We start from the raw sequence: 24,507 nt of genomic DNA on the forward strand, positions 1-24,507 counted from the left end.
ACCTACATTGATAGCTCAGGAAAAAATTTAATTTCGTAAGATGTTATTCAAGCACATACAGTTTTTTCTTTTTAAAGTAAACTGTAGTTACCTTTCACCTTTTATTTGAAATTTTGTGGGTAGAACTATTGTAGGATAAAAATACCTTGTTGCTGTTAGTAAATTGGTTTGTAGACTATTCTCTGGAGAGAGAAGTTCTGAATTAAATGTGATCTAATGAAGGCATGGTGGCACACACCTTTGATCCCAGCACTCAGGAGGCAGAGACAGGCAGATTTCTAAAGTCAAGGCCAACCTGGTCTACAGAACAAGTTCCAGGACAGTTGCAGCTATGCAAAGTTCCTTTCTTGGAAGGCAAAAGGAAAGAAAGTCACTGTATAACTTTTTTTTGTTTTGTTTTGTTTTGAGACAGGGTTTCTCTTTGTAGCCCTGGCTTTCCTGGGCTTGCTTTGTTGATCAGGCTGGCCTTGATCTCACAGATTATTCTGCCTCCACCTTCTGACTGTGCCACCAGACCAGGCTGTCCACTGTATGGTCAGTCAGTTTGTAATACAAGTTGAGCATTCTTGATACCCATATCTAAAATTTGAAATTATGATCATCAGCAAATAGAAATTTTCACAACTGATGGTTTGTAGGTAGAATGCTAAAACACTAAATACTATTATGTAAAATTATCTATGGTCCTTATGTATATGTAAGGTATTTATGGCCAATAAAATTTGTGCTTTGATTTAGACCTTCTCTCCAAATAGGTTATTACGTATATCTGAGAATCTGAAATGCTCTTTCTTATCCCAGGAATCTGGGATATAAGGAATGCTCGACCTGTATAGACTTTAGGGAAGATAATCTCAGTAACAAGTAGTAGTGATCTACATTCTTTATAGCTAAAAAACTAGTATGATTTACTTTTGGATGGAAAAAACCTTAATTTTTAATATCAGATTTGAGGGATTGAGGTTGCTGATCTTAATCTTGCTGAGAATAATCAAAATTAAGTAGCAAAGAGTAATTTTGTTTTATGGAGTGGGTTGCTATAGTTTCTTTACTGTTTTTCTGTTAATTTGAAGAGTAGATGGCTCCATTTTTAATCTACTACTTGTAAATGATGAGACAGAAAAAGTTATGTTCTCTAGCTGTCACTCAGTAGTATGACCTAAAAATCATGAGTAAGAAACTTGGAAGGCTTTAGTACTCTCTTGAAGCACACACGCACACCTAAATTGCTGCCTAAAATGGACAGTCATCAACTCAGGCAGTACTTTATTCTGACCATTTAGTGACTACATCTACAGTTATACTGAGTTTATGCCAACATTTTATTTTGAGCATGTTCTGTTTACAATATGAAGATAGTATCTTTAGAGTTGCCCCTTTTGAAAACCAAAAACTGGGGCTAGAGATAGAGCTTTGCAGTCATAAAGCACTGGCTGTTTTTCCAGAGGACCTCAGCACTTAGATGGTGGTTCACAGTGGTCTGAATTCCAGTTCCAGGGCATCTGATACCCTCTTCTGGCCTCTGTGGGCATATACATGATATACAGGCAAACACTCATACACATAAAGTGAAAATAAATAAAATCTGAACATCTTAGAAAAAGAAAAAAAAACTGGGGTGAGTTAATAGCTTGGGTTATTGTAGTAGTGAGTGACCTTTAACTTCAAAAGTAGATTGTATGTATTTTAAGATATGAAGTATATTTGAAAAGACCCTGTGTGAGGGCTTTTATGCCTCTCTGGTCTCAGAGATTCTGTTTTTGCTGATGATTTATTAATAACTATAATTGCTTATTAATGTAAAATAATTAGATGAATTGTTGGACACAGTTATGTCTTTTACATATCTATAATGCAGAAATTAGTTTAGTTTGTAAAATTCTGCTTCCAAACCATAAGTGGAGATGAGGTTAGTTCAGATATCAGATCATACCATTCAAATTACTCAGATTATCCTGAATGGAAGCTTCACTCCTTTTTCCCTTTTACATCTGAAGCATAGATTTTTAAAACACCTTATAAAAATGGAACCCCTGTCAAGGGAGAGGAGTTAGCCAGAGAATTTTATCTTTACAGAATTTCTCTTTGCCACTTGTTTCAGGTTAATGGTAAGAGTTACCCGCAGGCTAAGTTGCTATTGGGACAGATGGGGGCATTGCATCCAGCCAATAGGCTAGCTGCTTATATCACAGGCAGGTTGCGACCCTCAGTCCTGGACCTCTCAACCCTCAGTACTGTCATCTCCAAGGTAGCATCCAATGCCAAGGTGGCTGCATCCAGGAAACCACGCACCCTGTTGCCTTCAACATCTAACTCCAAAATGGCATCCTCTGGCCCAACAACAAATCGCTCTGGGAAGAATCCGAAGGCATTTGTTCCAGCAAAAAGGCCAATTGGTAAGTTAGAAGTGCATATGGTTTCAAAAAGTCTGCAATTTTGTGTTGGCTAATGAATATGAAGGTTATAAAAGTAGAAAAGTAAAGAATTTGGCTTTATTAATTCCCTTAAATATTGTAAAATAGTTCTTCTGGCGACCTATGGTATTTGACAGGTTGAACTGTAGTTTTACAGTTAAAGACTTTGAGACTGTATACTAATGTAGGGAAAAAAACCTTAAGGTTTTGCCTTAAAATATTTTCTTTATTTTTCCTGTGAGGGTTGAGGTTTTTTAATACAATCATATGCATATTCCATGTACTTACAATCTAAGAAGCTAGCAAGAGCTAGTGGGATGGGTTAGTATAGGCTAAAAATAGAAAGCTTTTACAAAACATAAATTTCAAAATAATACAGTATTGTACGTATTTCTTTCTGTGTATGAAAACTTTTTTGCTTAACGTTTTAGTGTTGTAGTCTGTACTAGAAATTGCTTTCTTGAAACATTATTTTAGTTGAACATTCTACAGTTGGTTTATGGAACTCCTCCTTTTTGTTTCAAATACCTTTAGTAATGTTAAGGAAAGGTGTCAATTTGTCTTCATTTTTATTCCTCTAACAGGAAATTGAAATATCTGGCTGAAAGCTGGAGTGAAGATAGAGGATGGGCAGTTAATGCTTTAAAGAGAACCTGTTTTTGCCTCTTTAGACTGCAGCTTTAAACAATAAAAGACAGTCTTATTCTCCTCTTTAGAAAGTGTATTTAAAGCCGGGCGTGGTGTCGCATGTCTTTAATTCCAGCACTCAGGAGGCAGAGGCAGGCGGATTGCTGTGACTTTGAGGCCAGCCTGGTCTACAAAGTGAGTTCTAGACAGCCAAGGCTAACACAGAGAGACTCTATCTTGAAAAAAAAAATAAATAAAAAATAAAAAATGTGTTTATATTTTTAAAATATGTAGTACTTAATTATCTTGTAAAAGGACCACCATTGAGGGGGAGCTGCTGAGACAGGAAGAAGTGGCAGAAACACACTTTAAATTTTGGACGGGGAAAGTAGGGAACTATGTTGGGGGATTCTTGTCCTTCTCTTTTTCATTTGTTTTAGATGATAAGGTTAGTGACTACTCTTTTTGTTTGTTTGGGTTTTTGTTTTTGTTTTGAGACAAGTCTCTTTTGCCGCCCTGGCTGTCCTGGAACTCACTTTTTTAGACCTCAAACTCATAGAGCTCTGCCTGCCGCTGCTTGCTGAATGCTGGGATTAAATGGATGTTCCATTATGGCAAGCTCACACTTACTTTTTTCTTGTTAGTGTCTTAAGAACTTAGATATATTGTGTAGCCTAAAGAAGTTTAGTCAGAACACTTAATTTTCATGTTTTTTAAATTAGAACTTTATTAAAGCTTTGTTTTGGGTTGAGAAAAGTGATTTTTTTTTTTTTAAATGGGTAGAAATTGGTACTTGGGTGGGTTGTATCCTTAAGAAATTGACCCCAGTGGGCACAACTAATGTTGATAAGGACAGTACTTAGTAGGAGGGCACAATAAGAGAAGTAAAGATTTTGACACACAAATTTTTATTTGCAGCGGCTCGGCCGTCGCCTGGTGGTGTGTTCACACAATTCGTGATGAGCAAAGTTGGCGCCTTACAGCAGAAGATACCTGGAGTTCGCACACCCCAACCCCTGACAGGGCCACAGAAGTTCAGTATCAGGCCTTCTCCAGTAATGGTCGTCACACCTGTGGTCTCTTCTGAGCCAGTTCAGGTGTGCAGCAGTGTGCCTGCTGCCATTACTACTTCTTCTCAAGTGTTTTTAGAAAATATTACTGCTGTGACATCTATGACTGCTATTTCTGATACAGGAGCTAAAGAAGCTACTTTTTCTTCTGGTGCCTCTGCTGCTGGGGTTGTTGAGATCTCTGAAACTAATAACACTACCCCTGTAACATCTCCCCAGTCTACAGCCACTGTGAACCTTACCAAAACTACTGGGATAACTACTAGCCCTGTGGCTTCAGTTTCATTTCCTAAATCATTGATAGCATCCCCAACTATACCTCTTCCTGTTGCTTCCACTGCCTCCACCTCCATAGTCATGGTGACCACAGCTGCATCTTCCTCTGTGGTGACCACATCAACGTCATCGTTGAGTTCTGTACCTATTATACTCTCAGGAATTAATGGAAGTCCACCAGTGAGCCAGAAACCAGGTAAGGACTAGTTCTATTCAGCTGCTCTATTGTAAACCTGTTTAATTGAATTTTCCAGTCAATAAAATTAGGAGTTTCCAGTTTTTACATTGTTGTCTACAAATCTGTTAGGCTGCATTTATAGCTATCTTGAGATGCTTTCATGTCTGAATACATTTTGGCTTTTTAGCTGTAGTATAACATGTTAATATTCCTTAAAACCTTAAAGTTCTGCAAAACTGAACCCTAAAAATAACAGAGCTTATGGCTAGTTGTAGGATTAGGAATGACTGCTGAGTATCTGTACAGTTGTCTAGCCAGATTCTTGATTACAGGAATCAGCTGCCATGAAGAGATTATCTGATTGATAGTTTAATAGGACTAGAGTTTACCCCAGGAAGTAGTAAAAACACAAAAATCAGAGTGGAAATGTTGGTTGAAGAACATGAAATGATAGGACCTTTAGTACATAGGACCAGAGCTCTGAGCCATTAGAACAGCCATTAAAGTGACATGGGAGCCAAGGGCAAAATGGGATATGATGAGAGCTAGGGTTGCACATCTCTAAGGGGATTTCATGATAGCTGCTGAGGTAGGCATTACTTTTTCACCCTCCCTCCCTTTCTGAGAAAATGTTGCTGCATTTATATATATAAAATATATATATATACACACACACACACACACACAGCAGTAACACTTTTAAAAATAGTATACTTACTTATTTTGATAACTTTTTGTAAATTTTAATAGTGTTTTACCTGCTTGTATATCTGTGGACCACATATATACATTATTCAGAGGTAGGCCAGCCTGCCTGCTTTGTTTTCCTAAAACAAAGCCTCATCTTCATTCCCAGCTCTCATTATTATACTCAGTTGACAAAACAACCTGATCAAAAAATTAAGTAATAGAAGAAGAGTTTATTTGGGCTAACTGTTTTAAGGTCCAGTCCATCACGGTCAGGAAGGCCATGGCAGCAGGAGTGTGAGTCACTGTGTCACTGTGTGTCTGAGACTTCTGCTTTTTATCTATCCAGGCCCTGATTCCATGGAGTGGTTGTTGTCCACATTCATGATGGCTTTCCCTCCGTGGTTAAACCTTACTAGGAACAACTTCACAGACATGCCCAGAGGTTGTTATCCCAGCTGTTTGCAAATCCCATTGAGTTGACAGTCCAGATGAACTGACACAGATGTAACTAATAAGAGACAACATTTCCATGTTTTGTACTTATATTTTGTATCTATATACTTTTTAGTTAAGTTTATTTTCTCTTTCTTAAAAATTTAATTTAGCCTGGTTGTGATAGTGTACACCTTTAACCTACCCTACCCCACCCCCTGGGGGGGAGAAGGCAGACAGAAGGCAGGGGCTGGTGGTAGATCTCTGAGTTTGAGGCCAGCCTGGTCTATAGAATGATTTCCAGGGCAGCCCAGGCTATACAGAGAAACCCTGTCTCAATAAAACCAAAATTTAATTTTATATGAGTATGTACCTTCATGTATGCAAGTACACCATGTGCTTGCAGTACCCCCATTGGCCAGAAGAAGATAACAGAGATCTCTGAGAATTGTAGTTATAGACAACTGGTTAACCTTGTAGGTGCTGAGAACTAAACCTAGGTTCTCAGAAAGAGAAACCAGTTCTTTTGACTACTGAGCCATCTCACCAGCCCCAAATTTAAGTTGGATTAGGTTAAATGAATTTAAGATAATATACTTATTTATTTTGATAATTTTTATTTATTACTTACACTTTATCTGCATGTGTGTCTGCACGCCAGAAGAGGTCACCAGATCTCATTACACGTGGTGAGCCACCATTTGGTTGCTAGGAATTGAACTCAGGACCTTTGGAAGAACAGCCAGTGCTCTTAACCTCTGAGCCATCTCTTCAGCCCACTGCTTTGATAATTTTTAAATAAATTTTTATTTTATGTGTATATTTTATTTTATTTATCTATGTATGCCTGTGGACCACATACATGCAGTGCCCACAGAAGCCAAAAAAGGATATGAGACCCTCTAAATCCAGGTCTTCTGCAAGAGCAACAAGTGCTGAGCTGTCTACAGCACCCATTTTTATATTTTTATATTTAAATACAACTAGCTAAAAATGTGATTCTAAAACAAACAAATAAATGATTCTTCTAGTTCTCTCAAAGAGTTAATGTGGAGAAACTAGGGAAATGGCTCAGTAGATAAAGCACTTGCTGTCCAAGCCTGGCAGCCTGAGTTCATTTGCTGGAACCTCATAATAAGGTGGAAGGAGAAAGTCTGCATATACATGCCCATATAAGTTATAATAGAACTAATGTGGGGGGAAAGATTAAAGGGGAAACAAATAGCTCAGTTCTATTTTAGTTACTGATATATTTCCTATTAAATATGTTTGAATTTGAAAACATGATCCAAGTTTGTCTCAGACTTTTAAGTTATGGGAATTTAGTTTGTAAGTGAAAGCTTATTGAAAGGAAAATGAACTGTAGTATTAAATTTGTCTTCTGCTTCTGAATATATGTAAAGCACATTTAGTTTAACATACTTTATAATTTTGGAGGTGAGATCATTGTAGGTAAAGCTATTTTGATTTCCTCTTGGATCTCAGGGTTCATTTCTATCATTTTATTATGTTTATTTATTTTATTACTTTATGTGTTTATTTAATGTGTTTTATTATTTTATGAGTGTTTTGCCTGCATGTCAGAAAAGAGCATCAGATCCCCGGGACTGGAGTTATAAATGGTTGAAGACCACCATGGGAGTGCTGGTCGTCGAGAAGAGCAACCAATGCTCTTAACTGATGACTCAGCTCTTCTGCTCTCTTATCTCATTTTTACGCACATTTGTGGATGTGTGTATATATCTCTTTTCCACTTAATCAATGAGACAGGTCTCAGTGAAACCCAGAGCTCACTGGTATAGCTAGTATTACTAACCAGTGCGCCCTGGGGATCCTGTCTCTGCCTTTTCAACCTGAAATTACAGGTAGGCTGCTCTCATACCCAGCATTTATATGTATCCTGGGGATGCACACTCCATTCCTCTTGCTTGTTTAGGATGAACTTTAACTGCGGGTCCATCTTTCCAGGCTGTCGATTCCAGCCTCTCTGCACACTTTGTTTTGTAGTGCTTGGGGAATATAGCTTCATGTAGAAGCAAACATTCTATCGCAAACTATGCCCTCTGAACTCTAGTTTGTTTTAGTTACATTGCTTTATAGATTTCAGTTATTCAAAGTATACATATTACTCTCAATGTCACCTATACTATCATTTACTTATATCTACTTAAATTCTTTATTATATGTGTTAGTGTTTTGCCTGAACATATGTATGTATGTATGTATGTGTACCACATATGTGCCTAGCCCTGGAGAAGTTCAGAAGAGGGTTCAGATCCCCTGGGACTGGAGTAACAGATGATTGTAAGTTGTCATGTGAGTGCTGAGAATTGAACCCAGGCCCTTTGCAAGAGCAGTAAGTGGTCTTAACTGCTGAGCCAATTTTGCAGCCCTGTCTCTACTTTTCAAATGTATTTTTAAAAGAAGAAACGATGATTAGATGCCAGCATTATTTGTGGGAGCAGAGATGAACTCCATAAATAAATATACTGGCAATAGTAATAAAATTCTGTTAGCTACTTAGCTTATGATCTGAGCTTATGGTTTGCTTTATTTCTGTGTCTAAAGTTAGAAAACACTGTAGTAGGGGCTGGAGAGTTGGCTTGGCAGGTAAGAACTCCTGTTGTGCCGGGCTGGGGGTGAGGGCACGCAGGTGGATCTCTGTGAGTTCAAGGCCAGCCTGGTCTACAAAGTGAGTCTAGGACAGCTAGGATTGTTATACAGAGAAACCCTGTCTTGAAACAACAACAAAAGAAACCTAAAAGTTTGAGGCCAGCCTATGTATATTACATGAAACTCTGTCAAAACAAAAATAAAAACACAACACAAATTGGTACTGAAGTGCTAGATATAGAAGCACATACGGAATTCCAACTCTGTTGTATACAAAAAGGAGAAAAAAGTCCTGCACACACTGCTCAGCAGTGCATCATTTTGCTAGCATGTGTGAGGATATGGGTTCAGATCTCAATACTCAAATCTCAAAAGAAGGGGTACTTTGATCTATATGTAATCAAAATATTTTTAAAAATGGGAATTGTTTTTCCATAAATGGAACATTATTCTTTATCCACATACTACCTTAAATATAAAATTAAGAGCATTTCATTTTTCTGAATAGAGCAAACTTAGATAACTGCTATTCTAAGGAAGTGCCGTGGCTTTTTTCTTAGCTCATAAATGGGAATCTCAGCTTGGAGATTTTGTGGCTGACTTTTCATTTGTTTTTCTTCCCTCTATTCACTTTTCTTTGGCACATTTAAGTGAATGATCACATATTTAGAGGGGATGATAAGGGTTTCTTTATCTAAATGGAGTAAATTAGGCTTTGAGCTATCAGTTTGAAAAGGTAATGTGTTTTTAAAATTATATCAGATGTGCTTCACCCTTCCGTTGTAAACAGGGTCTTAGTGTATAGCTCTGGCTGGCCTTGAACTCATAGAGATATGTCTGCTTCTGCCTCCCAAATGCTAGAGTTAAAGTTGTGTTAACATGCCCAACTAGGTGCGTTTTCTTAAATTATTTTATGTTTATGGGTGTTTTGCCTGTGTGTCTTTGCACCACATAGGTGAAATGCCCATGGAGGCCAGAAGAGGATGCCAGATTCTCTGGGACTAGAGATACAGAGACTGCCATGTGGGTTCTGAGAACGGAACCTTCCTTCTCTAAAAGAGTAGCTGGTGCTTTTAACATCAGTCAGCTCTTCAGCCCCTATGCCCATGGTTTTTCTTGAGAGAGAGAGAGACAGACAGACAGACAGACAGTCAGTCTACCTTTATGTTTGTGTCCTTGGAGGGTAGGAGAGTTTAACATTTTTCTGGAGTTGGAGTTACAGGCAGTTTTTGAGCTTCCTAACATGCCTGCCAGGAGCTGAACTCCTCTGTCTTCCACAAAAGCATCAATTTTTGAGCCATCTCTCCAGCCCTCAGATGCTTATTTTTATTAAAATTGCACAGTATTAAATTCCATAGGTAATAAATGGCAAACTTAAGATATTTTATTACCAACATCAGAGAAGTTTGCTTATTTAAATTAATATTAGATCAATTTTGTTTGTACTCATCATTACCATTACATCCATTTCTTTACCCTAGAACTCTATTATCTTTTCTCATCTTGTGTTTCCAAGTAGCTCTTCTAAGCAATAAATCTCATTTATTACTATTAATATTTTGATATGTCTTTTTTATTGTAATTTTTTTTGAGACAGAGTTTCTCTGTGTAGTCCTGGCTGTCCCACAACTTGCTTTGTAGACCAAGTTGGCCTCAAACTCCCAGACATCTTCTTTCCTTGGCCTCCCATCCGCCCCTCCCTAATGGCTTTTAATTCACATTTTCTGCATTTTAAGTTTCTACCTTTTTTTTCTTCTTCATCCTAAAACTCCCCCCCCCCTTTTTTTTCTTTTCTCTTTTTTCTTTTTCTTTTTTCTTTCTTTTGGTTTTTTGAGACAGGGTTTCTCTGTGTGGCCTTGGCTGTCCTGGACTCACTTTGTAGACCAGGCTGGCCTCGAACTCACAGTGATCCACCTGCCTCTGCCTCCTGAGTGCTGGGATTAAAGGCATGTGCCACCATGCCCGGCTTTCCCCCCTTCTTTCTAACCATGCTTTATTTCCATATCATTGAACCAGGAATAGTTTTTTGTTTGTTTTGAGATTATTTCCACAAATTATTAAACCTCTTTTTGTAACACTTTTATTTTTCAATAGTTTAATTTTTTATGTACCTTGGTGTTACGCCTACATGTATGTCTGTGTGAGGGTATCAGATCTGGAACTGGAATTACAGACAGTTGTAAGCTGCCATGTAGGTTCTGGGAATTGAACCCAGGTCCTTCTCTCTCTCTCTCTCTCCCTCCCCCCTTTCTCTCTCCCTCCCTCTCTCTCTCCCCCTCCCTCTCTCTCCCTCCCTCCCTCCCTCCCTCCCTCCCTCCCTCTCTCCCTCCCTCTCCTCTCCCTCCTTCCCCCTCCCCTCTCCCCTCACACCACCCCCCCCCCACACACACACACACACTCTCACTCCCTCCTCTCCCTCGTCTCTCTGTCTCTCTCCATGGTTTCTCTGTGTTCACCTTGCCTGTCCTGGACTTGCATTGTAGACCAAGCTGGCCTTGAACTGACATTGATCCTCCTGCCTCTGCCTCCCCAGTGCTGGGATTAAAGGCGTGCGCCATGCCCAGCAAACTCAGGTCCTTCGGAAGAAAGAGCAGCTGTTTTTCTTAACCACTGAGCCATTTCTCCAGTCCCCATTTAAAAAAATTTTTTTTCCAGTTTTATGTGTATGGTGTTTTGTTTGCATGTATGACTATGTACCATATGTATGCAGTGCCTGCAGAAGCCAGAAGAGGGCATCAGTTTCCCTAGATTTACAGGTGCTAAAAAGTGAACCTGGGTCCTCTGGAAGAATAGCCATTCTTCTTAACTACTTTCTAGCCTCAAGTTAAGCTTCTCTTATTTATTATATAAGTTTAAAAACCAAGAACCTAGCATATATTTGGTGACATTTACTACTTAGCACTATCTTTCTGACGTATAAACTGTGAAAGAAAATTATAAGACTAATTGTAAAAAAGAGAATTAAGTCATAATTTTTCTTTGGTTGGTTTTTCTTTTTGTTGTTGTTGTTTTGTTTTGAGACAGGGTTTCTCTGTGTAGCCTTGGCTGTCCTAGACTCTCTTTGTGATCTGCCTGCCTCTGCCTCCTAAGTGCTGGGATTAAAGTTGTGCACCACTATGCCTGATTAAATCATAATTTCTTGAACTTCAGTGTGATCCCAGCTTTTGAGGTCTACCTCTTGCTTTTCACTAGATAGAAACATGTACTTATTGAGAATTGATGCTTTTCCTTTTAAATCATTTTGAGTGTAAAGCTCTACAATCTGGACAATCAGTCAGGTTTAAAATCAATTCTTCTTTGGCAGGTAGTACATGTAACAGTACTTGCCTCCAAGCCTGAGGACCTGAGTTTTATTCCCTGGAATCACATGGCAGAAGGAGAGAATTGTCTCCTCTGATCTATAAACATCAAAGTGATTGGTTTGTTTGTTGAGACAGTCTATATAGCCCTGACTGTCCAAGAACTCACTATGTAGACCAGGCTGGCCTCTAAGCTCAGGATCCCCCTGCCATGTTCTGGCAGTAAAAGTGTGTATCACCACTGACAAATGAAAATTTTTATTATAATAATAATAACAACAACAACAGCAGTAGCAGTTGTCAATCTCAGTTCTCAGGGCAGAGGCAGGCATTTCCTTTTGAGCTTGAGGCCAACCTATTCTTCATTGCTAGTTCTAGGACAGTCAGGGCCATATAGATCCTGTCTCAAAAAATAAAAACAAAACAAATATACATTATTCTTAGCTATAAATATTATATCATCCAGGCATGGTGGGGTACACTTTTAATACCAGCACTTGGGAGGCAAAGGAAGCCAGATTGCTGTGAGTTCAAGGCCAGCCTGGTGTACAAAGCAGAGTCCAGGTCAGCTAAGGCTACACAGAGAAATCCTGTCTCGAAGAAACCAAAACCAACCAAACAAAAAACTATTCTATAGAGGACAACATTTCATTAACTTAAATAAGTCAAATTAGACATTACTTACAGCATTATTATATCTTATGTAATATTGTTTTTATTCATGCATTTTTAATGGCATGATGGAGTTAACACTAGTCCAAGTTAAAAGCAGACCCCAAGTGGTTACATTATATAAGCCATGAGGTTTTTAAGCTTGTGACAAGGAACAGAAGGGAAACCCTCACTTAAGCTTCAAAGCCATAAGCACTTAAAACTCACGAACCTTCACCTGTCGTCCTTAGCCAGTCCAGTATGTATCAGGAACTGTAGCTGAGTTACTTCTCCGTATTCTAGATGTTCAAATACAGTACCATTGTAGGCCAAATTTCTTCATAAACTCCTTCTCTAGTTTCCTTTTTTGGTAATCATCAGCGATCCCTTGGACAGTAGTAAGGGTCTTCCTGCCATTTCTCTGTTGAGTTCTTATATTGATATAATCTTCAGTGCCAGCAGGAAGCAGGTCATCACCCTTACTTGCATCAACAAAAGGGTTGAAAGAGTGGCAGTTCTGTATAGCGGACATATGAACCATTCATTTTTCTTGGTGGAAATGGCCTGCGGGAGGTGGGCAGGGGGGACAGAGCATCTTGAAGCAAAGGAGCTTGAAAGGGAGGCAGCTGAGTCCTTTTTGGCAGCGCAGTGACTGGGCTATCCATGTAATTTTTAAAGATAAATTCTGATAGTAGCTTCTTATTTTTCTATTTTTCAGAAAATACCCCTCAAGTTCCAGTGACTACACCACAAATCTCTCCTAATAACGTGAAACGTACGGGCCCTCGGTTGTTGTTGATTCCAGTGCAGCAGGGCTCTCCTTCGCTTAGACCAATCCCAAGCCCACAGCTTCAGGGACAGCGGATGGTCTTGCAACCTGTTAGGAGTCCAAGTGGAATGAACCTATTCAGGCATCCCAATGGGCAGATTGTCCAACTCCTACCTTTACATCAGATTCGAGGCTCTAATACCCAGCCCAGCTTACAGCCTGTCGTGTTTCGGAACCCAGGTATAAAGTTAGAGATCTTTCTGATGGGTTTTGTTGTTGAATCATTTGATCATATGGTGTCGTTGATATACCAGAACTTTTCTTTCTCAGCCTCCTAAACTGGGAAATACATATTGAAAGACTTGATATGAGCAGCAGTGATTTAAATTTTCTCTCTCTCTTTTTTCTTACCAGGATCTGTGGTGGGAATCCGTCTACCAGCTCCTTCCAAATCTTCTGAGACCCCATCGTCTTCTACTTCATCCTCTACCTTCTCTGTCATGAGTCCTGTAATTCAGGCTGTTGGGTCTTCTCCGGCTGTAAATGTCATTTCTCAGGCACCTTCAATGCTTTCCTCTGGATCTAGTTTTGTCTCTCAGGCTGGTACACTGACCCTGAGGATTTCTCCTCCTGAAGCTCAAAATCTTGCAAATAAAACAAGCTCTGAAAGCAAAATAACACCCAGGACTGGAGGGCAGCCTGTTGGCACTACTAGTCTCATTCCTCTGCAGTCAGGTAGCTTTGCCTTGTTGCAGCTCCCCGGACAAAAGCCTGTTCCTAACTCTGTTCTTCAGCATGTTGCTTCCCTTCAGATAAAAAAGGAATCTCAGAGTGCAGACCAGAAAGATGAAACAAACTCTATCAAAAGAGAGGCGGAAACTAAGAAAGTTGTACTATCAAAAGAAGATGCTGTAAGCAAGCAAAACTCAGGAATTATTGCCTCAGAAGATACCTTGAATGATTCATCAGATGATGGAGATGATCTTTTCGGTGAAGAAACCCTTATGGAAGATACCAGACCTTACGAACACTCCTGTAGCACCAGGTCACACACAGATGAAGACAAAGATGGTGATGAAGAATCTGGGAACAGGAATCAGAACAGGCCAAAGGAAAAAGAGACTGTTCCAGAAATTAGGGCTGTTTCTGAAAAGGTCAATATTAGGACAGTCCAGAATGTATGTAAAGTACGGTCTCAAAAATGTGCTGAGGTGAAGATGGAACAGCAGCAGGAATTACACAATCCAGAGGACCCAGAAGAATTTCTAGTCATCTCTAAGGAAGAAAGTAAAATTGAATTAGCAGGGAGCCAAGTTAAGGAACAGCATTCTAACTCACAGATGGCGGCCAAGGATTATGAAGATTCTTTGGCGAAAGGCAGTCTTAGAGCGAGATGGAGAAAACACCCGAAGGGCCCTTTAACTCAGAAGTACATTGGAATTTCACAGGAATATAAGAAAGAGGCAAACTTGCAGTTCTTTACAGAAACGAAGCAATGCCAAGAAAATTCTGAACAGGACATCTCCGACTTATTTGCAAAAAGTGGAACTATTGAGAGTGATGGAGTTTTAAAAACTGAAGATAGTTCTTGGAGTGGCATTTCTAGTTCTGCAGCCTTCTCTATTATTCCTAGGAGAGCTATAAAAGGAAGACGAGGGAACAGACGTTTTCAGGGTCACTCACTGCTCCCAAGAGAACAGATAAAACCAAAGCAAGAGACAAAGAGTGGGAGAAGCAGTGCTGACTTCACTGTTTTGGATTTGGAAGAGGAGGATGAGGAAGATGAGAACGAGAGAACGGATGATTCTATTGATGAGATTGTGGATGTTGTTTCTGGCTACCAGAGTGAGGAGGTTGATGTAGAAAAGGTGGTGAGCCCATTTTTATTGTGACTGAAACCTCATGGATTTAAATGATCGAGACAGTAGCTTTTCTTAGAGCATCACTAATACCTAATATATGCATCTGGGTAACTAGGTTTAGATCATTATTAAACAACTAGTGTTTAAGGCGCTACTCGTTGTGTCTTGCTTCTAACTATTGTAAAGGCAGCTTGATCCTTTGGAGTATAGATGCTATAAAGTGTTTACCAAAGTGAATTTTTAAGGAAACCTTGAAAACCCCACAACCATTTGATCTCATTTTCTGTCACATCGTCCGTGATGTGATTGGCACCTGATACAGATAAAATAAACAATGAAAGGGTAACTTTAAAAATGGAGGAGAAGGAGTTTGCTTGCAGTTAGAGGGAATATTTTCTTTTTGGGAGAAAAACTATAAAGTACCACCAAGTACTTTAATATAATCTGCCTGAAAGTTGCTTTGTATCTTTTAGTATTAAATGTAATATAGCTATGTTATATATTCTAGTCTTTGATCATAGTCCTTTGCAATGTGGTCTTTATATATATATATATATATATTATTTTTTTTTTTTTTTTTTTGCAGGGAGGGGGATAAGTTTCCTATATATGGTTCTATTAACTGCATTAAGTAACTGAGGGTCAGGCATGACATAGGACAAAAGTTAGATTACATTTTTTTTTTCTTTCCTATATAAAGGGGCCAGATAGTAAAGGTTAAGTGATTCCATTACTGTGGTAGTATGGAAGCAACCACACACATGTGAGTGACCAAATGTGGCCAGTAAAACTATAAAATATGTGGTGGACTATGGTTTCCTGACCACTAGCATAGGGTCATGTATAAAACATGTGATCATAGACAGCTGCTTCAGGGAGACTATAAATTAAATTGTCACCTTTCTTCAGGAGCAAATGATAGAAACCTTTGTGCCAACTATATTTCAGAATTTCTTCCTTGAGATATATTTAGCTCCTTTGTCTTCTGGTATTTCTTTGTTAATACCTACGTGCTCTATCAATTACAACAAAAAGATAGTAGTTTAAAACTAAAATAGTTGGTATGGTAGTGTATGCCCTTACTTCCTGTAAGTAAGAGATGGTTGATTCTCGTGAATTTGAGGCTGGCCTGCTCAACATTGAGACCCTGTCTCAGAAATAGCCCCTCGCCCTCCAAAAAATACCTTTAAAACATTTTAATCTTGTACTATATATTGATTTATAAATAAGGACACAGCTCAAAAATTGTATAATTTATACATGCTTTATACTTTCTCAGTAGGCTAATTCTTTTCAGGGACATAAATCCAAGAATATGAGATTGTAAGGTTCTATTAAGACATCTTACTGTACAGTACCTTCTGTGTCTGAGTAAACACTACATCAACAAACAAAACAGTTCAACTTAAAAAGGAATGAGGACTGTAGCTATCAGTGAAACAGACTTCACAGAGCCTCTGGAATGCCTTAATCTTACAGGGGCTCTTGCTTGGATATACTGATAATCTGACAAAAGTTTACGGTGACTTCTAAAAAATATAAAACATTGTGGGAATGATTTTTAAAATATAAATTCTCTATCATATTTATATGCATGTCCTGTGCCAAAATTATCTTTACACCTATCACTAGGCTTGTGTTTGAATTGTATGAGGAAATCTATGACTAACTGCTTTGTGTTCTATTGAGATTATTGGATACTGTTTACAAAGCCTGCAGTTAAAATCATGCATTAGATGGGTGTGGGGCACAGGCCTATAATCCTATCAGTGAGGAGATAGAGGCAGGAAGATTGCAGGTTTGAGGTTATCCTGGGATACATGACATAACCTGTGTCTGTGAAATAGGCATACACCCTTTGGTTCAAGTATTATAAGTCAAGCCTATATTAATAACTAGTTTCTATTCATTTTTTTTCTTTAGGGGTAATTATATTTTGTCTAAATTTAACATATTGCTTAAATTATGCTTAAGTTGAAGTGGACACCATAAATAATAGCTTGTTGCTTGTATTTAGTGTCTGTTAACCTTTTGGAATCTTTAATTTTGGAGTGATTTTTCCAAAATTATAAACATGAGATTTTAAATAAGGATTGGGATACCTCATTTTGAATTATGCCTTGAAAGTAAAGTGAAAATATATATATATATTTTTTTTTTTTTTTTATTTTGTTTTGTTTTTGTTTGTTTTTCGAGACAGGGTTTCTCTGTGTAGCCTTGGCCATCCTGGACTCACTTTGTAGACCAGGCTGGCCTCGAACTCACAGCGATCCGCCTGCCTCTGCCTCCCGAGTGCTGGGATTAAAGGCATGCGCCACCACGCCCGGCGAAAATATATATATTAAGATAGGAGGTTTTTTTTTGTTTGTTTGTTTGTTTTTTAGTTTTGGGCATAGTGAGCACTGCTTTTAAAGATGGACTTGGAAATATGTTTATTTCACATTATGCATATAACTTTATTAACATATTCAGTGAGTTTCTGGGATAAGTGCTCAGTGTTTATTTACTTGCCTCTGTTCTGGCATTACAGTGAACTATACTTGGCGTTACTTTTGAAAACTGAAATTCTTCAAACGCTCTGTGGGTTTTGGGGGGATGAGGAGTTGGTAGGTATTAAACCCAGGGCCTGAACGTGTGTGACCTTAAGATTTTCTTTTTTTAAGCCTTAAGGCATCATACCTGAATGCTGTCCTCTAGAAATAACATCAAAGCATCATATATAGCCTCTAGAAATTCTGAGTATACATCTACGAGTTAATGTAGTTATTGATATTAACTTTAATCATGTTCTTCTCTGACTTAATTTCTTTTTGTGATTATCAAGCTAATATCAAGTACTAATACTCATGGTAGATCACTACTTGAAACTAGTTGGTTTAATAGTGGAGCATGCATTTGAAAAGCTTAGGTAGTGTATTTCCCAATACATTATTTACTGTCCTAATAATGTATTTCAGAATAACTATGTAGACTATATTGAGGATGATGAACAGGTGGATGTTGAGACTATAGAAGAACTCTCAGAGGAAATTAACATTACCTACGAGAAGACAACAGCACCTCACATACAGTCCTTCAAACAGCTGTAAGTCATATTTACCTTTGAGTTATTGTTTGGAACCCAGAAAAACTCTAGGAGTGAAACCGGTCATGGTAGTGCACGCCTTAACCCTAGCACTGGGAGGCAGAGGTAGGCAGATCTCTGTGAGTTCGAGGCTAGCCTGGTCTACAAAGAGAGTCCAGAGTAACCAAGGCTACACAGAGAAACCCTGTCTTGATAAAGAAAACAAACAAACAAAAAATTCTGGGCAGGGCTGGAGAGATGGTTCAGCGATTAGGAGCACTGACTGTTCTTCCAAAGGACCTGAGTTCAATTCCCAGCACCCATGTGGATTCTCACAACTATCTGTAACTCCAAGGTCTTCACACAGGCAAAATACCAATAAACACTTAAAAAAAAAAAAAAAAAAAAAAAAAAGCTCTGGGCAACAGACCCACTTCCACTATTCTTTTAGGGTTTGTTGGTTTGTTTTCTGTTTTGTTTTGTTTTTTTCTTTTTCTCCTAGGTAGCCTAGATGAGGTATTGAAATAGGAAGGAATTTACCTGCTTTGCTAAAAAGTACTATATCAATAAGGACTTTGAGGCCAGAGTGGTCTATATAGCAAGTTCTAGGCCAACCAGAGCTATATAGCAAGACCTTGTCTAAAATAATAAGTAAAATAAAACACTACTTTAGATAGTTTAGAGATATTTAACCTTGGACAGGTTTATAATTTTTTGAACCAATATGCCCCCATTTAGAGTATAGGATGAAATAGTATACATATTGTCCATTATAGCTAATGAGAGATGACTACTCAACAAAATTTATTTCCTTTATATTTCATTAAAAGTATAAATTTAGTTATTTTACTAGCTGAACAGGTGAGGTACAGATATGAAATTGTTTCTACCTGTCCCACTGATGAGGTGCAGGTGTGTGTGTTCTGGTGGTGCCATCTCACCCCATGTTAGGACGCTCTGTACGGAAGGGGAATTGGTATGTGAGAGACAGGAAGAAAGGTGCAGCTTCATTTGTCTTGTGTCTTGAGGCCGTCTCCTAAGTGGCTGTCTGCACTCCAGAGCTGTTGACAGGTCTTTCAGTTAGCTATTGCTTAAGGTGAGAGAGTTTAAATTCCTTAAAACTTAATTATATCTACTAAGTTCAGTAATATTGCGGACAAATGGATAGGAAAGTTCTGTACTTTAAACGCAAGTTCCTGGGGACTGGAGAGATGGCTCATCGGTTAAGAGCACTGTCTGCTCTTCCAGAGGTCCTGAGTTCAATTCCTAGCAACCACATGGTGGTTTACAACCATCTATAATGTGATCTGATGTCCTCTTCTGGCCTGCAGGTGTACATGCAGGCAGAGCACTGTATGCATAATAAATAAATAAATACATCTTTTAAAAAATCCAAGTTCCTAAACAGCAAAAAAGAAAAATATAATTTTAAAAATAACTATTTTCAACAATCACAGGAATAAAAGCTTTCCGGGCATAACATAGCCCTATAGGCTGTAAATGCTTAAAAAGAAATCACTGACAGTACACATACTGTCCTGACATTGTGAGTCATAAAGTGACATTTGATGTGCCTGAAAATTGTTATGTCTAAAAATGGTTTAGAGGCTACCTTGGTGGCTCAGAACTGTAATGCCAGTACTGGAAAGGCCAAGGTAAGAGGATTATTGCTAGTTCCAGGCAAAGGAGGGCTACATACTGATACATTTGAAATGATTCCAACCATTTATGTATTTCAATTTAATACAGTTAAGCTATACAAAGTTTGAAGAAAATTATATCGAGATACATTTAAGAATTCAGTAAGTAAATGCACCATATTATTAGATTGGGATAATAAAGAGCCAAGAATAACCACTGTATACAAAGAGCATAAACTATAAAAGAACAGATAACTAAATCTAAGACAGAAACAGATCTCTGAGTTTGAGGCCAGCTTGATATGTATAGCAAGTTTAGAACAGCCAGGGCTTCGCTGGGCGGTGGTGGCACACACTTTTAATCCCAGCACTTGGGAGGCAGAGGGAGGTAGATCTCTGTGAGTTCGAGGCCAGCCTGGTCTACACAGCAAGTCGAGGACAGTCAAGGCTACACAGAGAAACCCTGTCTTGAAAAATCAAAAAAAAAAAAAAAAAAAAAAAAAAAAAAAAAAAGCGATGCCCTTCACAATGATGCCCTGCCTATGAATGAATGAATGAATGAACAACAATATTTGTAATTTTAGTAACTATTTGGACACTAAAGTGTATTGGTGGATAAACTGGCTATCTAGTATACCTTGGAGAAAAGAAACTGGTTGTAATTTAGGAAGTTTGAGTGGTATAATTTGATAACGTGTGAAGTAGATCTGATACTGAATTTCAGTAAAACATTAAAACTACTTTTTTTTTATAGGTGTCATAGCCATATCTCTGCAGATGAAAAAGTCTTTGAAAAGAGTCGAAAGGTATTTAGAATTTATTTAATACAATTATTAATAAAATGATAATGTTTGTTTTATGATTGAAACATAAGCTCTGTTAACTATTTTTTCAGGACTATTTTAAAGATTATGTATACAGTATTCTGCCTGCATGTAAACTTGTACTCCAGAAGAGGGCACCAGATCTCATTATATATGGTTGTGAGCCACCATGTGGTTGCTGGGAACTGAACTCAGGACCTTTGAAAGAACAGCCAGTGCTCTTAACCTCTGAGCCATTTCTCCAGCCCTTCATTAAAATTGGCTTGTAAAATTCTTTACAAATATGCTACAAATAAACTGCCTGGTTTTCTTTTTTCTTTTTTTTTTCCTCTTTTTCTTTTTTTCCCTTAATTTTACTTCTCTCAGAAGATAGAATAAATTTGAAGGAGTTAAAAATGAATATAGTTTTTGAAAATAGATTTATTTGCAAGCAAAGCACCCATACACATAAATAATTATACACTTAAAAATTAATAGATTTATAACCCAAGGGTAAAATATGGAAGATTTAAATAAGTTTTTGTTTTCTCTATGTATCTCTGACTGTCTTGGAACTCAACTCTGTAGACCAGGCTGGCCTCAATCTCAGATTTGCCTGCGTCTGCCTCCTGAGTGCTGGGGTTAAAGGTGTGTGCCACCACCCAGCTAGCTATAAAGCAAAGGGACAAGATGTGCTCCATTTACATTGCTCACGAATCAGTAGAGAAACTAGAGTTAGAAACTATATTTAGTGCTTGTTACACAAGAGTAATTTGAGCAAAATCCTCTTGGGCATAGCAAGAAGTCAGTTGAGATCATTGCAACAGCAAAAATAAGCTTATGCTATTACTTAAGATTCAAAATAAGCCATATACATACAAACAAATAACAGGTCATTTCTGAGGACCCTATTAGAGATGAAGGCATATTTCCAATTATAAGATTGGTATGTGGTTATAACTCTATATATGTCAGTAACTTCTTTTTAAGAAATACATTTTAGGGCCTAAGAGTTGGCTCAGTGGTTATTAGCATGTACTGTTCTTCCAAGAGACCCAAGTTTGGTTCCCAGCACCCCATCAGGCTTATAACCATTTGTAACTTCAGCTCCATGGGGAAATCTAATGAGCCTGGCTTCTGCTGGTACCTGCATTCAGGTGTACAGGCCCACACAAAGACACACATGTGTGCATAATTAAAAAAAATAAATCTTAAAAAATTTTTTCTAGGCCAGATGGTGGTGGTGCACACCTTTAATCCTAGCAGAGGGAGGTGGACATCTGAGTTGAAGGCCAGTTGGATGTGTGATCTACAGAATGTTCTAGGACAATCAGGGCTACACAGAGAAACCATGTCTCAAGAAACAAATAAATAAATAAGTGAGTGAATACATTTAAAATTGAAGTAGAATACATAAAATAAATGAGAATAGGATATGTTAAAAATCAAGAACTCCCTGAAATTTTTTTTCTGACTTCCACATGTGCAGTGTGTCATGCTGTCCTCCCCACTACCACCCCCTGTACAAAAAAAGTCCTCCTCCTTCCTCCTCCTCCTCCTCCTGAAAGGGTTGGAGAGAGGTTATTTAGAAGAGAGTGGCAGTTGATCCTTCCCCAATTTGTGAAAGATCTTACTTATATTAAATTGTGTGTGTTTGGGGTGTGTATGGGGTTTGTGCTTGCCAGATGTCAAGGCCAGAAGTGGGTGTCAAGTGTCATTGAGAAAGGGCTTCTTACTAAATCTGTAACTCATTGTTGGAGCGAGGCTTGCCGATGGTCTGTAAGCCTCCCATATCTGCCTACCTACACTTCCCTAGTGCTGTAGCTACAGAGGCACACCCTCCCCTGCTCAGCTTTTATACAGATGTTGGAGACCTCAACTCATGTCTTCGTGCTTGCACAGCAAGCACTCTGCCCACTGAGCCATTTCTCTAGTCTTCTTAAAATATTTGTATTTTGCCAGCATTCAAGAGGCAGAAGCAGGCGGATCTCTGAGAGTTCAAGGCTGGCCTGACATGCAAAGTGAGTTCTAGGATAGCCAGAGCTATTAAGCAGAGAAACCCTGTCTTGGGGGAAATTTTTTTTTTTAATTTCTTTTCTAGCAATCAAGATTGTGATTTAAAAAAAAAAAAAAAAGATACTAAGGAGGCCTCATAGGGGCTCATAGAGACTGAAGGCACAGTCATGGACCCTGCATGGGTCTGAGGTAGGTCCTGTACATACACATTGCATAAGGTTATGTAGCTTAGTGTTCTTGTGGGAATCCTAGCAGTGGCAGTGGGGAATGTCTCTGACTCTTGGCTGATTTTGGAACCCTTCCTCTTACTGGGTTGCCTCATCCAGCCTTGATAGGAGGGTTTGTGCCTAAGTCTTTTTGTAACTCATTATGCTGTTCAGTTGATATCCCTGGGAAGCCTGCTCTCTTTTGAAAGGGAAACCAAGGAGGATTGGATCTAGGGGAGAGGGGATGTGTGGGTGGGCAGTTGGGAGAAGCGGCAAACTGCAGTTGAGATGTGATATATGTAAAGAATAAAAAGTAAAAATAAGATAAAGACCACTTTTAAAAAGAAAGGAAGAAAGAAAAACCAAAAAAAGAGATTGTGATTTTTTTTTTTTTTTCTGTGTCCTAAAAACTAATTTCAATAACGGTGAATTAAATACGCTTTTCCAGATCTTACCTTCCTCTAGCTCCAGATGATTCCTTCTCATTTGAGAATCACCTAAACTTTAGCTGGCAAATAATATGATTATATTAATCTATATTAGAATTTATACTGTTGGTGTTGTTGAAATGGTGTTTGGAAAAAAGAGATTGGGAAGATAGAGCAATTGAGAGGCCATTATAACCATCCAAAGCATATCTGAGATAGAACAATGTCATTTGGGGTGGAGGAAGATGCTGAAGAAACACTCTTTTTGCACAGGTTCCATTAATTTCTCCAAAATTGAAAGATGATTGCTGGAATGATAAGCCACAGAAAGAAACAGAAGCCTTTGCCTATTACCGTCGGACACACACTGCCAATGAGCGGCGGCGGCGCGGTGAAATGAGAGATCTCTTTGAAAAATTGAAGATTACATTGGGATTACTTCATTCTTCCAAAGTTTCTAAAAGTCTCATTCTTACTCGGGTAAGTATTTTATAAATCACATACACAAACATAAGTTGAATTAAGAGAATTTTACAGATACTAGGAGAAAGGAAATCCATAGTTGAGTGAAATTAGTAGTTGGTCATGGTGGCCCATAACTGGTATGCCCACAATGAAGAGGCTGAACAGAAAGGAAGATTGCTGTGAGTTCAAGGTCAGCCTGAGCCATACCATGATGCTGTGTCACAAACAGAACTAGTAAATAAGCAATAAATACTGCAGGGTGTGTGTGTGTGTGGTGTGGTGTGGTGTGCAAGCACATGAATCTATAGGTACATGTTCCCATGAGCACATAGGCAGAGATCAGAGCAGGATGTTGGGTGTTTTCCTTTATCACTTTCTTTTTTACTACTTTGAGACAGGGTCTCATAGAACTAGCAGCTTGCCTTTATGGCTATGCTGGGTGACGATTGAGCTCTTGAGATCTGCCTGTCTCATCTCATTGCAAGGGTTACAGATGCAGTCATGCTTATATTTTTACATGAATGCTGAGGATTCACATTCAGGTCCTCATGCTTGCAATGTAAGTGCTGCTGTTGTTACTCAGTGATCCATGTCTCTAACCCCAAACATTTACATTCTTAAGTCAAGCTGAAAGCTGAGAAGATACCTTACTCGATAAACTACTTATCTTGCAAGCACAAAGACTTGAGTTTCACAACTACAGAGTCTACATTAAAAAAAAAAAAAAGCTGGGTGGAGCTAGAAAGATGGCTTGCTGTTCTACTAGAGGATCCCAGTTCCATTCCTAGCACTCTTTTGTTTGTTTTTTCAAGACACGGTTTCTCTGTGTAGCCCTGGCTGTCCTGGACTCCTTTTGTAAACCTGGCTGGCTTTGAGCTCACAGAGATCCGCCTGCCTCTGCCTCCCAGAGTGCTGGGACTAAAGGTGTGCACCACCATACTGGCTCATTCCCAGCACTCTTGTTGAACATCTTACAACCACCTGTAACTCCAGGAAGATCCACT

At 38.6% G+C, this 24,507-nt stretch overlaps 1 protein-coding gene across 1 annotated transcript in view; it reads left to right on the forward strand.

The window, feature by feature from the left end:
• Mga (MAX dimerization protein MGA) overlaps positions 1 to 24,507 on the forward strand; it is an 85,984-nt gene that overhangs the window by 55,330 nt on the left and 6,147 nt on the right. Inside the window, exons 14-20 of the mRNA XM_051144421.1 lie at positions 2,102 to 2,396; positions 3,960 to 4,583; positions 12,969 to 13,259; positions 13,434 to 14,887; positions 17,839 to 17,966; positions 20,340 to 20,391; positions 23,312 to 23,518. Coding sequence (XP_051000378.1) covers positions 2,102 to 2,396; positions 3,960 to 4,583; positions 12,969 to 13,259; positions 13,434 to 14,887; positions 17,839 to 17,966; positions 20,340 to 20,391; positions 23,312 to 23,518 — 3,051 coding nt within the window. The remainder of the gene's footprint in view (positions 1 to 2,101; positions 2,397 to 3,959; positions 4,584 to 12,968; positions 13,260 to 13,433; positions 14,888 to 17,838; positions 17,967 to 20,339; positions 20,392 to 23,311; positions 23,519 to 24,507) is intronic.

Source organism: Acomys russatus, chromosome 4, assembly GCF_903995435.1.
Source record: "Acomys russatus chromosome 4, mAcoRus1.1, whole genome shotgun sequence".
Classification (NCBI taxonomy): domain Eukaryota; kingdom Metazoa; phylum Chordata; class Mammalia; order Rodentia; family Muridae; genus Acomys; species Acomys russatus.